The 13,666-nt window shown below is 43.0% G+C and overlaps 1 protein-coding gene across 1 annotated transcript; it reads right to left on the bottom strand.

The window, feature by feature from the left end:
• Nucleotides 1-389: 389 nt before the first annotated feature.
• SOX30 (SRY-box transcription factor 30) lies at nucleotides 390-13,662 on the bottom strand. The gene is made up of 5 exons (XM_080398628.1): nucleotides 12,915-13,662; nucleotides 11,420-11,659; nucleotides 9,976-10,155; nucleotides 6,332-6,812; nucleotides 390-4,323 (listed from the first exon to the last, which is right to left on the bottom strand). Exons 1-5 carry the CDS (start codon nucleotides 13,501-13,503, stop codon nucleotides 3,948-3,950), a joined length of 1,866 nt encoding a protein of 621 aa, XP_080254754.1. The 5' UTR covers nucleotides 13,504-13,662; the 3' UTR covers nucleotides 390-3,947.
• Between the last annotated feature and the right edge of the window lie 4 nt (nucleotides 13,663-13,666).

The following is a 13,666-nucleotide window of genomic DNA, read 5'->3' as shown; positions in this document are numbered from 1 at the left end:
GCTGTGTAATTTTCTTTTAGTTAAGGGACCCCCACCGAAACAGTTCCAGTTTTTCAGGATGCATCCTAAAGGCATGCAAAGAGGTATCTCGGCGGAGCAGGTGGAACCTATATTACTTCCCAGGAAAAAAAAAAAAAAAAAAGTCTTTACCAGGACTTCGTGTACTCAGCAAACGGATCCTCGGGACTGAGCCAACCTGACACCCAGAGCAGCACCCAGATGCTGGGTCCACCCCATACACCACTCCGGGCAAACCTGCTCCCACCCAGGTGGCCAGGGAGGGCTGTGTCACTGGCCCAGCTCACCACCCACTGTGTCCCACCAGCCTCCGCCCAGAGCCTGGGCACTGCTCACCGCGTGTCACACCGGACAGACATCCCATACACGTCGAAAAAGCACTTGCGATTCTGTCTGGTCACGCTTAATTCTCACTGGGTCTTATAAGCCTCTCTCCATTGAAAGGTACCATGGGCTGGGGGGTTTCCCACAGTCTGTGGGGAGGGGGCTGTGTTAGTAGGGGGCTTTCCCAGCTGGAGGGTGGATCTCTCAGTATGCTCATGAGGATGGTTCACACACAGTTCAAGTAATTTTCTGCTTGGTCTCATTAACCATTTGGTTCTCCTTGAGACTGTCTTGTTACCTCTTAGCTTGAGGTATTTATGGTGTCTATTCCTTCTCCCAAGGCTGTGTTCTGTTAACTGTAACATCCTCCTTTTTTCAAGTTCCCTCATTTTTCATTATAGATATTTACATATTTTGTCTAAATTTCAAGTTAAATAACAGACTGACCTTCCATTAACTACCGACCCACCAACTGGTCAGCTACAGCACTACTGAATGTCTTTAGACTTTTAGAGCAGCAGGAGCAAAAGAAACTGGAAAATCTGCACCTCGTTTGTTTTTCAAGCTGAGAAGCATGCAAGGTGGGTTTTAATGTAGATTAAGGCAAACAGCAAAGAAAGAAAAAATATCTCAAGAGTAGAATACACCTGTCTCATGTCCCAAGCGCCCTCTGTCCCGCCGAGTGGTGGGCTTGCAGGAGGGCACACGCTGGCCAAGGGGCTGACGGGCCCTGCCTGTGACCCACTCAGGGAGGGCTCAGCCCTACATTTTGTTTCCCATTAGTATATTCAGGATGTCTTAAACCTGTTTTCTCTTCTTCTGGATTTAGTGGTATTGTCACCATGTACTGTTCCTTTCAGTATAATTACTGTGGACTGTTTGTTTCAGTATGATTATTATGGATAATTGCTATCAAACAGTAGTTGTGCAACATTAGATTGTTAAGGGAGGGTTAATCAGTAATTCCAAGACAGATCTAAACCGAAAGATCTTCTTGCAAAGCTGGATCTGAAATCAAAATTGCCAAAAGATGTTGAACTGTGGTCAAGACAAGTCCACATAGGGGAAGATAACTGAGGTTCAGTTCTCGATCAGCAGTAACTAGAGTGTCAACTGTTGTTTGAGACCTCCAGAATTTTTCTAAAATACCTGTAAGGAGCATGCGTGATGCTTAATTAATATACTACTGCCTATTGAATGCATATGTATGATTTTTCTGAGAAATCTAATGTATAAACATATGTATGGTCTATATAATCTCGTCAAAACATAACATACGGTATGCACGTTAGGTGGAAAGATCCCCCGTGCACCCAGCACAGCAATAAAGGAATGCCTGCTTCTTAATCCTGCCTTGGTGTTAAGGAGTTTTCTTATTCCCGATTTCAGTGACAGTATTAAACAGAACAGGTATCTACTGAGGGTATAATACTGTGTTTTCCTACATGAACAGCAAAGGTCCCGTTAGCAGATGGATCCTGTGCAGCAAATGCTGAATCCCTGGACCCACTGAAGCTCACTCTGATCTATCAGCACAACAAGCTCAGGGTGCATACAACCAGGCAGCCCTGAGGCACCTCCCTTCAAACATATAGGTATATGTATATAACGTATAGAAGGAAGTAAATTTGTAGTACCCATGGCAAGCACCCATTCTAGATTCCGGTGCATTGAAATATGTCTTACACCTGAGTTCACAGTGTATAAAAAGAAAATTGGATTGGAGAAGAAGAAAGTTAGAGCTGGAGAATAATCCCAGAAACAGCTGTTTTATACCCTAAAAGATAATTGTGTAGGAATTAGCACATTTGCCCACACGCATTCCTGCAGGCCAGATCAGCTTTCAGTAAGAAGATAATTTAGAAATAAACAGGCATTTTATACTATTTATAAGACTTTCCTCTTAAGGATCCATCTGCACTGCAGATGCAGTGGGAGCAGGGGCCTATTTACAACACAATTGCAATGTGTAGTAGGGTAGACAGGATTTACTCATGCTTTTGTGTTCCTTAACTACAAAATGTGTTCTTTAACTACAAAAAAGTAGGTCTCAAATGAGAGGTTTTGATCTTGGACTTGGAAAATGGAGTTATGAGCCCACAGAAGCAGAAAAGCATAATAAAAATGTTGATATGAGACTGAAAACTTAAAATGCAAAGATCCCAGAGGATATCTACTCTACACTGGCTTAGGATTTTTTGAGGCATAAGGAGATTTCATTTGTACCTGTCTTTATCAATAATGTAGTCTCAACGGACATCGGGGGCCGAAGCCTCAGGTTTGAGAGGACACTTGGGGTCCAACAGATCCAGTGTGATAACCCATAAAATGCAGGATGTCCTACATGAGGCGGTTGATGTAGCTTCCTCTGAATCATTCCTCAGCAGCCCCTGGCAGCCCAGCACGGACTGACTTCTCTGCCCATGGCTTTCAGTTCTTCCCGTATTCTTGTGGTAGCTGGATTTACATAATGATAAATATTAAGACACACGTATATACACACACTAGTATTAATAGCCCAAATTGTGTGAAAAAGTTACTTCAGCTTGTCATTCTAGGCATATGCAGTTTAGCTGCGCAGGAAGTCTCTGTATTACACAAATTAGGATTTGGCTGTCCCCACTCAGTTCCAAGGCTTTGGTTTAAAATTAAACACTAGGGATACATTGTTCAGATTAGTTTATTCAAATACAACAGCAAAATAACAGGATTCCCGGAGGAAAATAACCATCTATTCCGCAAAGCAAGGGAGAAAGAAAAAAAGGTTACTAACATGAATTACAAAGTTTGGCCAAAAAGTTCTGAATTTCATTACTCTCCAAGTTCAGCACAGATACTCTCTCCATTAAAAGCCTTTGATATTCTTCAGAGAATTTGGTAGTCTCTGGAGAATTCCTTACAATATAACTATGCTCAGGGATCAAGTCACAGCCCACTAGTATAAGTCACAGGGCCAGATGCCATCCATTTTCCTCTCTCTGGGTGCTACCATGCCTCGCCATACCTTCTGGACAATCCCCCTTTTATTAATGGAACTGGTTGCAGACCAAGATATTACTGAAACTGATCTAAGTTTTCCATGTATGATACAACAGTTGTACCACAAATACAGACTACAGTTAAGAATAACCACATTAAAACTGTCTCATCAAAGAAAAAATACAAAGCATTGCTGAATCATTCTTGACTTCACTCTCCAGGCCTTAAAATATTTTACTGCAGTTAAGAATTATATTAAAGTCATAAACCAGAACTATTTCACTTGCTAAAACTCCTAAGTAATACCTACAGAATTATGACAAATACCATCAGAATGCCTATTTGGGCATTAAAAGGATGCACTTAAATACATCTCTCCTCAGGAAAGCACATTATCACATGCTTAAGGCTAAATTCCTGTGTTAAGTGCTTTTCTGACCCAAACAATGCCCTGATGAAGCAGGAAAAACTCCAGAGGCTTTTGACCTCCCCAGATCTGCATGCAATCTCTTAAAATACTAGCAGATCATCAAACTCTTCAAAGTTACCGTTTTCCATTGAACATACTGACTGAAAACATTTCTTGCCCACTCTCTATTTCTCTGGATTATAATTCGTTTTAAAAATTACAATGCTTGCAACAACTTTACTTCTTCTTCCTCATCGGTGTCAGTTACATTGACTATGCGGCTGGTGGAGGGAGTAGGTGGCCTGTATGGTGATAAAACCTCCCTCACTACGTCAACATCCAGCTGTTGTAGGGGGCTTAAATACTGCTCCTGGTTGTAGCTGCTGTGACAGGGCACTACTTGAAGGCTCTCAGAGCTGCGTTGGTTCTGACGTGTACTTTCTTCTGGGGATTGCTTGAAAGGATAGCCTTCATCCATAGCAGAAAACATCACCTCCTGTCTTTGGTACCTGTTTTTATAAAAGCCAAAGCATTCAGGCACTGAGCTGGAGAAATTCCCACAGGCAAATGGAGGTCGGCTGAATGGGCATATGCTGCAGATAAAAGAGATCGAAAGTTGGCTTTCAGAAATGCACATTGCCTGGACTTCCATCAACTAAAAAAAAGCAGAATGACATCAATTTTCTATGCTAGTCAGCTTATCCTGCTGGAATATTCAAAACATGCATACTTTAAACCATGCCTAATTTCAACACTAGGGTCCTAACAAGAGTCATGCACAGATTCCATGTCTCTGCATACGCAGCTCTTCATGCTAGCTGCATGCTTGACATTGCTTTGAAAACAAACACACAAACCCATGGTATTTATCAATGAAATAGCATCATGGATAAGCCAGCATCTGATAAGCCTGCAGTATGTTAACCAATGTACTTCAAAATAGTAAAACAAAGCATCAAAACTCAGTTTGTGTTATTTCTGTATGCCAAAATTTGTGACAGAGCTGGGATAAACGCTCTTATTTAGTCTTTTGAGTGAACTCTTGCATCTGTTACGTTACCAAACAGGAAACTGACAGAAGAATCCTTGTGCCAAATATGTGGTTGTCAATGTTACTATTTAAAGAATATACAGTGATACATTTTTAACAAGCAACCACATAGTAGATTGCAGGAAATTACTATGTCAAATGTAACTGTATTCCTCCAGTGTCAGAAGTCTGAATTTTTATTCTGATGCGGAGTGGCACACATATTGTAATTTACACAATGTTACAGAAATTCACTACATTGTTAATAAAACAGCATATGAAGAAGTAATAGAGCTCTATATTGCAGACATTATAAAGGCATTAATACAATGTCTATTGAGGTTGCAAGGAAACTATTCATCTTTCCAATCTAATATTTAAATTTTTAGTGCATAAAACTGCATGCATACATTTTTACTGCCAGTGCTACTCAGAAATTCTGATTCTTGTATACAATAAATAAATTTATAGGAATACAAACTTACAGATCATTGCATTATAAAGATCCTGGCATTAGCAAAGCTGTCAGCCTTCAGAAGTTCATTAATGTGTAAACTCAGAACAGTCTTTTATGGTACAAAACACTCCTCTCCCTCAGAGGCCTCACAAAATGGTCTAATTGCAGAGACCAAGGGCTAAGAAAAGTTCATCTTTAGCAATTTTGGGAATGTGTCCTCTGTTTCTTTAAAGGACCTCAAAAATAGAAATGTCTTGTATTGTGCTTACCAGCTCATAAAGTTCTTTTTAGTTTGATGGGTCATCAACAGCCCTAATTAATGACTGGCTAGTCTTATCACCATAGGAACATAATGGTTGCTGCTATTAGTAGGAATGAGCAGTGTATAAATGGGTGGAATTTAAGTCTAATAGTTGTCATAATTTGTCATGTTAGATATTGCACAGTCAGGAAAGAAAAATGATGCCTTACAAAGAACAAGCCTCAGCAGGCCATCAGATGACTTGCATTTGAGCAGCACATCTGCTGCTGGGAGGGCACTGGTGCTTTCTGTGCATGGTTAGCTTAGGAAATACCCATGTGATATTGCATTTGTTAGCCTGTGAATTCTTTGATCAAGCAATCTCTGATTGACTGCTCAGAGACTGCTGAGGAAAAACCAGGAGCTGCTACTTACATAAGAATGGTGAAGACATTTCCCACCAGGTTGGATTTCAGAAATATTGGTAGTTATGATAGCTGCGATCATAGTACCCAGGAGACATCTCACACACCTACTTTAATTCTATCCGATCATTTTCAAAATATATTTACACTATCTCTACCTAATGTTTTTCTGTGGAAATCAACTGCACTTAGATGCATAAAGTGGAAAGATGATACTTCTATTTACTGTGGGCTTGGGAGTGCCAATTACTGCAATAATACTATGGAGCCTTCAATAACTGGGCATGTATTACAAGCAGCCTCAGGCCAGCAGGTCCCACCACACAAGAGCTGTAGGAAGGGAAGAGCACCTTTCCTTCTGAATACTCCATCTGTTTTCTGCAAGTCAAAAGACTCTCTGCCTTTTAGCACTTGTTCTTACTGGTATTGAAATAAAGGGTTTCATTACCTTGAGGGGAAATACTGCGGTCCAGGTACAAAGTAACGGTGGTAAAATGAAAACTGAGGAGGCATTCCAAATAGACTGGCTGGCTGATGGGTGCGAGGAGGCTCATAGAGCTGTGAGTGAAGAAAAGGGGCAGTTTGGGGAAGAGGTATCCCTCTAGGAAAAACAGAAACCCCTGGGTACTCCTTTGGCAGCTCACTATTAGAGACAGAAATTCTGCCAATAGTGGTGGTGATGTTACTTGGGTTTCTGTTGAAAACTGGTGTAGGTCTTTCCAGAGAGCAATTGAGCCCAAATGATACATCAAGACCTGCTATCTGAGCAGGTTCAGCAATGTGCTGTGGTGAAATTACAGGGTGCAGGGGCAGAGCTGGAAGTGGAACAGCCACTGATGCAGTGCTTGCACTAGTAGTCTGGAAAAGAGTAATTGGACCAGCATGTTGAATGGAAGAAGCCGACAGACAGCTGGCAGACGGAGGCTCACCTTTAGGAAACAGAACAGTTACTTATCAAACACGAGAGATTTCATAAACAGCAGTGTAGCAAACAACACCCAGAGCCAGAACCGTTTCTCCCAAAACACTTTCTAGCATTACTTCCCTGCAACTCAGTCATACACCACTTGGCCTGTATGTGTTCTGACAGATGGGTTTGCAGCCCACACATTCAAACTTCCTTCTACAGAAATGCAAGGGTGAAAGAGGAAGGAATTGGCTAGCAAGTGTTGAGGCTGTGAGGCTGGTGAGGGCTGTATCTTGTCCTGATATGGCTACAGAATGGGGCTGGAGGATGCATTTAGTGCCTGAAGCTCAAAAGACCTTCCAAGTCTACTAGCTGAGTTGGAGTGAGACAAACTCTTAACAAAACTGTGTGGTGCCAAAGCAGCAGTGAGCAACAGAAGCAACAGTTCTAACACCCTACTCTCCGATATGTTTTCTTATTTGTTTCACCAATGAGTGTACTCACTAGCCAACTTCACTTTGAAATATTTTGCAGAACTTACGCTTGAATGTACAGTCTCAAATAACACCTCATGTCAACAGGGCTGCCTTTATACAGAAAGATTTCAAAATACATTGCATAAGTATTTTCAAATCCCACTACCTAGTCTAAAAGTCTAAATTCTGAGTCAACAGCACGTAAATGCATCTAGACATTTACAGTTTGTATTTAAGAGTAATTTCAACCACAATAGGACAGTAAATTCCAGAATAAAACATAGTGATACAAGAATATTTAATTTTTAAAAAAAGAGAAAACAGAAGAAATATATTAATATGTATAGTGGGGGAAAAAAAGAAAGAATTTGAAAAATGGAGGATGTTAGTTAATCCTTAGAAACAGTTAACAGCCTTGGGAGAAGGAATAGACACCATAAATACCTCAAGCTAAGAGGTAACAAGACAGTCTCAAGGAGAACCAAATGGTTAATGAGACCAAGCAGAAAATTACTTGAACTATGTGTGAACCATCCTCATGAGCACACTGAGAGATCCACCCTCCAGCTGGGAAAGCCCCCTACTAACACAGCCCCCTCCCCACAGAACATGAGCAGTGAAAAAAACCAAAACAAAAAAAACCCCAAACCACTGTACCTTTAAATGGAGATGAGGATCCTATGAACCTATGAGAATTAAGTGTGACCAAGTGGAATTGTCAACGTTTGTTCAAAGTGTATAAAATGTTTTACCCTATGTCAAGAGGTGGGCTAGCTGTGTGGTGTTACCACCCAGCACCCGCCTCTGTGCAGACATTCAGTAAACAACTAGCTTGACTCTGTGTGTGGGTTGGCTCTTGCACACTGGGTGAAGAACCCAGATTTGGGATAACAATAGTAGCATCTGAGGACAATAAAACATTATAAAATACACCAGAGTAAGAAAACTAAGAATGTTCAGTCAATTTACAGAAGGATTTGAGAAAGGATCACATCACTAACTCTGAACTTCACCAGAACAAAGCTGAGCATTTTTTACATCTCCGAATATTACTGTTGCGGATTGTCTTTAAAACTTGCAGAAAGTTTGACTGAATCTTTCTATATTTTGTGAAACAGTCAGCTATAGGAACATCTTGATTTTTTAAGAGACCAGCCTCTACGTTACCATTATGTTAATACTTCCTAACCAGTGATGTAAGGGCTGCTGTGCTACTTGTCATTTGAGGCTGTGTTACTTGAAGTCCTTATTCTCTGGACCATAACCAGAGCACCTGGGTTCTATTGTGTATAGGATGAGTTATTGGACGACTTGGCAAGGTAGATACCTGGCCATCCAACTTGGCAACAAAACTTACTTTTAAGGTGTCCCAAATTGAACTACCTTCACTGTAATAGTAAAGAACACACCCACAGGTCAGGAAGACCCTTGCCCAGGTGAAGACCCTTCCTCTGTGCAAGCGTAGTAACTGAAGAGGCTGACACAGCAGATATTATAATTATGTGCAAATTGCCAACCAATCATTGTAACTGGGAGGGTGCTACTTTGTAAATTTTGTGTATAAATGTAATGGTGAAATTGGCATAGGCATACTTGATTTGTGGAGATTCCACCAAGTACCCAGTGCTGCAATACAGAAGTGCCTGCTTATCTACTTCGTGTAGACGGGTTTTTTGTTCCCTGGCTAACACTACCACACAGCGTAAAGTCACTTCATTCTCTTGTCTCATTATAAAGAGAGCAGCCCATGTCAGTAATGCTTAAAGAGAAAAATGCCATTGCCTGGATCTAAACTATTTGTTGCTGAAATCCGCTGTCCATGCACTGACAGAGTCAGAGCTCTTTCACTACAAAATATGCAGGTCAGTTGTTACACCTGACTGAGGGCTCTCAGGCTGCACCCTATTTCACTGCCCATATTGGCTTCTTATAAAAAGGAGAAGCCTTCCAGGTTAGGTGCACCTTTTTAATGCATTCCTTATGTAACTATATTTTTTTTTGTATAAAAGCTCAGCTACATATGCTCAAACTGTGGGTATGTGCAAGTTCATAGCAACTGCATATAGAACTATTCCAGATGTGCATAGATACCCAAGTTACTCTTCATGGAAAATATGCAAATGAAAAATGTCTTGTTCAGATTCAGTGACTGCTTTAATATTGCAGCAAGCACTAACACTCTACTGACTTCCCTTCTGATGACCTTGTTGACAATTCTGTCTGCTGTCTCTTGCAAGCAATCCAAGTTGCTGAGCATTTACTCTCAAGCAATGGTGCCCCAAGGGACACTAACACCAGGGTGGAGGCACCATGGACTAAGCTAAGGAGCTTTTTCAGGCTTGGTAGGGAGGGTTTGAGCACTAGTGCAGTTAGAGCTGGTGAGGTAGGATGAATGTGAGGTGGAGACAGAACAAGAAAAAGAAACAGCTGTAGCTTAACAGGAAGCAATTGAGATCCAAAAAGATCAGGAGGTAGGAGGAGGGAACCAGGAACTACAAAGACAATACCAAGGATCTGTGGGAGAAGAGTTTAAGAGGCTGAGGAAACAGTAGGTAGAGACCAAGAGGCAGAGGTGTGTTGCAGAGGACTGGTAGAAACAGTGATGTCAAGAAAGTGAGAAGTTGTTCTGACTGTATGCAGCGTATGTATAACTTTTACTATAGTAGGTAAATTCTGAATTTTTAAAATAATTAATTCCTGAAAACTCACAGGGTGGATGTCCAATACTGTTCTTAACATTGGGGATGAATACAGACAAAGCAGGTGACTGGAAGGGATAAATGCCACCTGGATTTGTAGTGACGATACTCTGAGAAGTGCTGGAAAATACAGTAGAAACGGGGAGTGGAAAACGCTTCCTTTTGCCTAGTCGTGGTTGATAAACCCAACCTGTCAGAGACGAAAAAAGATGCAGACGTGTCAAACCAATGAGTTCAGCAACGGCTCATATAGTCAATGGCAGTACTCCATTTGTTTCAGCGAGCTAGCAAATCGGGCATTTCATCAGAGGTGGAAATAAAGTAGATGTATTTGGGCATAGTTTCTGTTACTAAATAGTAACCGTGAGTGAAAGAAATACAGAACAGTGGGGGATGTGGCACAGCTGAGGAAAGCAGGTTAAGGGGAACATGACGCTGTACCATGGGCTTTCAGCGCAGAAATAAACCATGACTGTATTCAAAATGTGGGTCTTTCCTGATTGTTTCCTTAACCCCTTAAGTCTCACATATCCCCACAGGTTACAGGAGATAATGGAAAACATGACCCATTAGGAACCCTGTATAGATTTTGGAGGAGTGTGTTTGCCTTTGCCTTACGAGATGTATAAATACGAATTTACACTGAGCAGCTCAGTTTCTTACACAGGCTAACTCTTAATGTAACTTTAAAGAAGATGCTTTTTTTCTTTTCTTCTTTGAAGGGTGCAATGAGAGAGGGAGAGTGCTGTTCTTTCTTTTCCTTGTTTATGAAAGATTAGTCAGATTTTACCAGGATTAGCCATAATAATGAACTAGCAGGATTATGACAACAGAGAAAGGACCACAACACCTGATATCCCATCAGCTTTTAAAAAGCATGTTCAAAGTACTTGGGCTCTGTTTTATTGAACTGCAGTGTTATGGAGAAAGGAGTTTGTGAAGGGTACAAATTTTTAACCCTTTTCACAAAAGGCTGAGAAACAACATCTTCCACACTGTTATTTGGGAATCCCAAGTCTACACACTGAAGAATCCCACAGAATACAATGCCATTTGTGCTTCCCGTGGCGTTTCCCTTTCCTGCTTTTAAGGAATGGATGTGTCACCACAGGCCACCTGGGCAGCTCTTTTTGGAGCATGTAAAATGATGCAGCAGGCCATGTTCACAATAAACTTGCTATCTGGCCAATAGACTAACGCATTCAGAAGAGCTGCTGCAGCTGTGGTGGTCTAAGACCATAAGAAACATTAGAGGCTATGAAGGATCAAACACCATTTTGGATGCTTTAAAAAAATTAATATGTTTTCAGGCACTAGAAGGCTGACAGAAGGACTGTGTGCTTGAAATTTTTGTAATTTTTTTCTAACTGTATTACTTGTTCTAATGAAAGAGATGAATTCTTTTTCAAAAACTCTTGCACTTCTAAAGCATTCAGGTAAATAAATATGTTTACCAGGAAATTCTTGTCTGTGCCTTTGTTGTATTTTATGAGCTTCATCATAATAGGGCTGCTTCTGCTCTTCAGTCAGTTTGCTCCACTCCAATCCAAGCTGAACACTGATTTCTGCATTATTGGCAGTTGGGTTAGCTTTTGCTAGGGCAGGTCGATGAATCCTAGCCCACACCATAAATGCGTTCATTGGACGCTTTACATGGCCACTTTTGTCCTTGCTAAATGGAGCATCTGGCATGCCTATGCAACAAATGAGGAAAGATGATCATCTTCCAGGCAATATATGGAATACAGGTTACATTCAATAGTACATCAAAAGGATATTTGGCAACAGTCAAAAGAATCACTAGAGCTTTGGAACACATAAAACTGGGTGCACATTTGGAGAGAAGTTCCTAGAAAAATAACTAAGGCTAAGGGAGTATCCTCCACTAACCTTCAGTGAACCGCTGCATAAGGAATCCTGCATAAGGAGTCATTTACCTAATCATTTACCTGGGGTTTGTTACTTTTTTTTTTTTTTTTTTTAAAAAAAAAAAAAAGGCAGCATATGGGACTCCTAGCACACTGGTTTGGATTTCATTTGGCTAGATTGTTTTCTTAAGAATTTATGAACTTCTGAATTTATAACGTAAACATTGTATAGCATAGACCACCACTACAAATTTGTCATCACCACCAGAACTATCTACCCCAAGCCCTAGCGATGCAGGGACCAGATCTAATGATGGTATGGCAGGGACCTGTGCAGTCCCTGGCTTCTCAGCTGAGGTTGTTGCTGTTCTGGGTTTCTGGTTGGTGTCCCCCCGTCCCCTTTTTCTCAGATTTGAACACTCGTTTTGCTGGAGGAGCCTGCGTTACCAATGACTGCTAGATGATACTCAGCTTTGGCTCTTTGTAAACATGACAGCATTTAAATTGAGCTGGTGACACGATGAACCCCAGGCCCCTCACAACTCAACTGATCCCTGAGAAAGCAGTTTCCTCTCTGGAAAAGCCTTCGAAATGAACTCCTTCACATTATCAATGAAGAACAAAAGTCTTCCAGTCTTTGAGACCTCACTTTTAAGTAATGAATTTTGAAAGCCTAGATCCCTTTCAAAAAAGTAAGCTTCTAATCCTGCTGTTCCAAAATGTTCCTCTTGTAATGTGTCCAGATTTTCTCAGAGAGGTGTATGAATGCTTCCCAGCTTTAAAAATCAAGCAGATCCCTGACCTTAAACTTGCAGTCACAACCCAGTGCAACTCCGAACACTCTTATAAGGGGTTTAACGTAGTCAGGGAGCAAATGGACAAAACATTGACTTTAACAAACCCTAGAGAGCTCTCTGCTCCCGTGCGTTTAAGTCTCATGCTGAAGAAGAGCTGTAGAAGCTGAGGTCCAGCCGAAGGGATGGTTTTCTGACAGAACCTTTGCACTACTAGTGTTCTGTCCGATAACCTGCCACCTGCGTGCCACTCACCGAACCCCGGCGAGCTCTCATTAACACAATACCTGAATCGGAGGGCAGTACTGTGAAGGGAATATTTTTAGTTTCGATCTTTACTGAAGGCTCCGGTAAAGACTCTGTTTTGAGCGCCACTGGCTTCACCGGCAGCAGAGGGCCTTGTGTGCGGGACCCCGGAGCCAAGGGCTGGCGCACACCCGCGACCTTCTGATCTCCAGGGGGGACCCCCAGCCCCTCACACGGCTGCACCCTGCGCTCGTCGGTGCCGGCACGGGCAGGCCCGCACGGGGGGGCAGCGGGGCCAGCGCCCGCTCCTGCCCTCACCCCGCGGGGCTCAAGGGCCACGTCGGGCGGCTCCACCTTGACAGCAACGGCTTCCCGCGGCTCCTTCCCACCGCCGCCCCGCTCATGGGCCATTTCTCTCCGGACGGAGCCGAGGGCCTCCCGACCTTCCCAGGGCGCCGGGAAGCACCTCAGCCCGCCCCCCGCCTCCCCCGGCTCGGGCTCCTCCACTTTGATGTGCGGCACCCTGGGGGGACCCTGCGCCTCCCCCTGCGGCCGGGGCGGCGGGGGGCGCCGGCGGGGCCCCGGGGCAGCCCTGGGGCGGAGCGGGGGCTCCCTCAGCCACCGCTCCATCCCGCCGCGGCCGTTTGCCGCCTGCGGGCGTTGGACCAACGCTCGCCGCGGCCCCGCGCCGCCGCCGCCCGACACCGGGCGCGTACCAAGCGCTCTCGCCCCGGCCACGCAGTGCGGGCGCCATGGCGAGCAGCGGCGGCGCGGTCCGGCCAGGCCAGGCCAC

The sequence above is a fragment of the Falco punctatus genome (assembly GCF_963210335.1).
Source record: "Falco punctatus genome assembly, chromosome: 8".
Taxonomy (NCBI): Eukaryota; Metazoa; Chordata; class Aves; order Falconiformes; family Falconidae; genus Falco; species Falco punctatus.
This window is presented reverse-complemented; position numbering and strand designations above follow the sequence as displayed.

Bases quoted from the DNA above. Each gene is read 5' to 3' on its own strand.
- SOX30 (XM_080398628.1), bottom strand. From the start codon at position 13,503: ATGGAGCGGTGGCTGAGGGAGCCCCCGCTCCGCCCCAGGGCTGCCCCG. The intron at 11,660-12,914 runs GTATTGTGTTAA...TTTGTTGCATAG, and splicing joins AGTACTGCCCTCCGATTCAG to GCATGCCAGATGCTCCATTT. The intron at 6,813-9,975 runs GTGAGTTTTCAG...TGTTTCCTAAAG, and splicing joins CAGTATTGGACATCCACCCT to GTGAGCCTCCGTCTGCCAGC.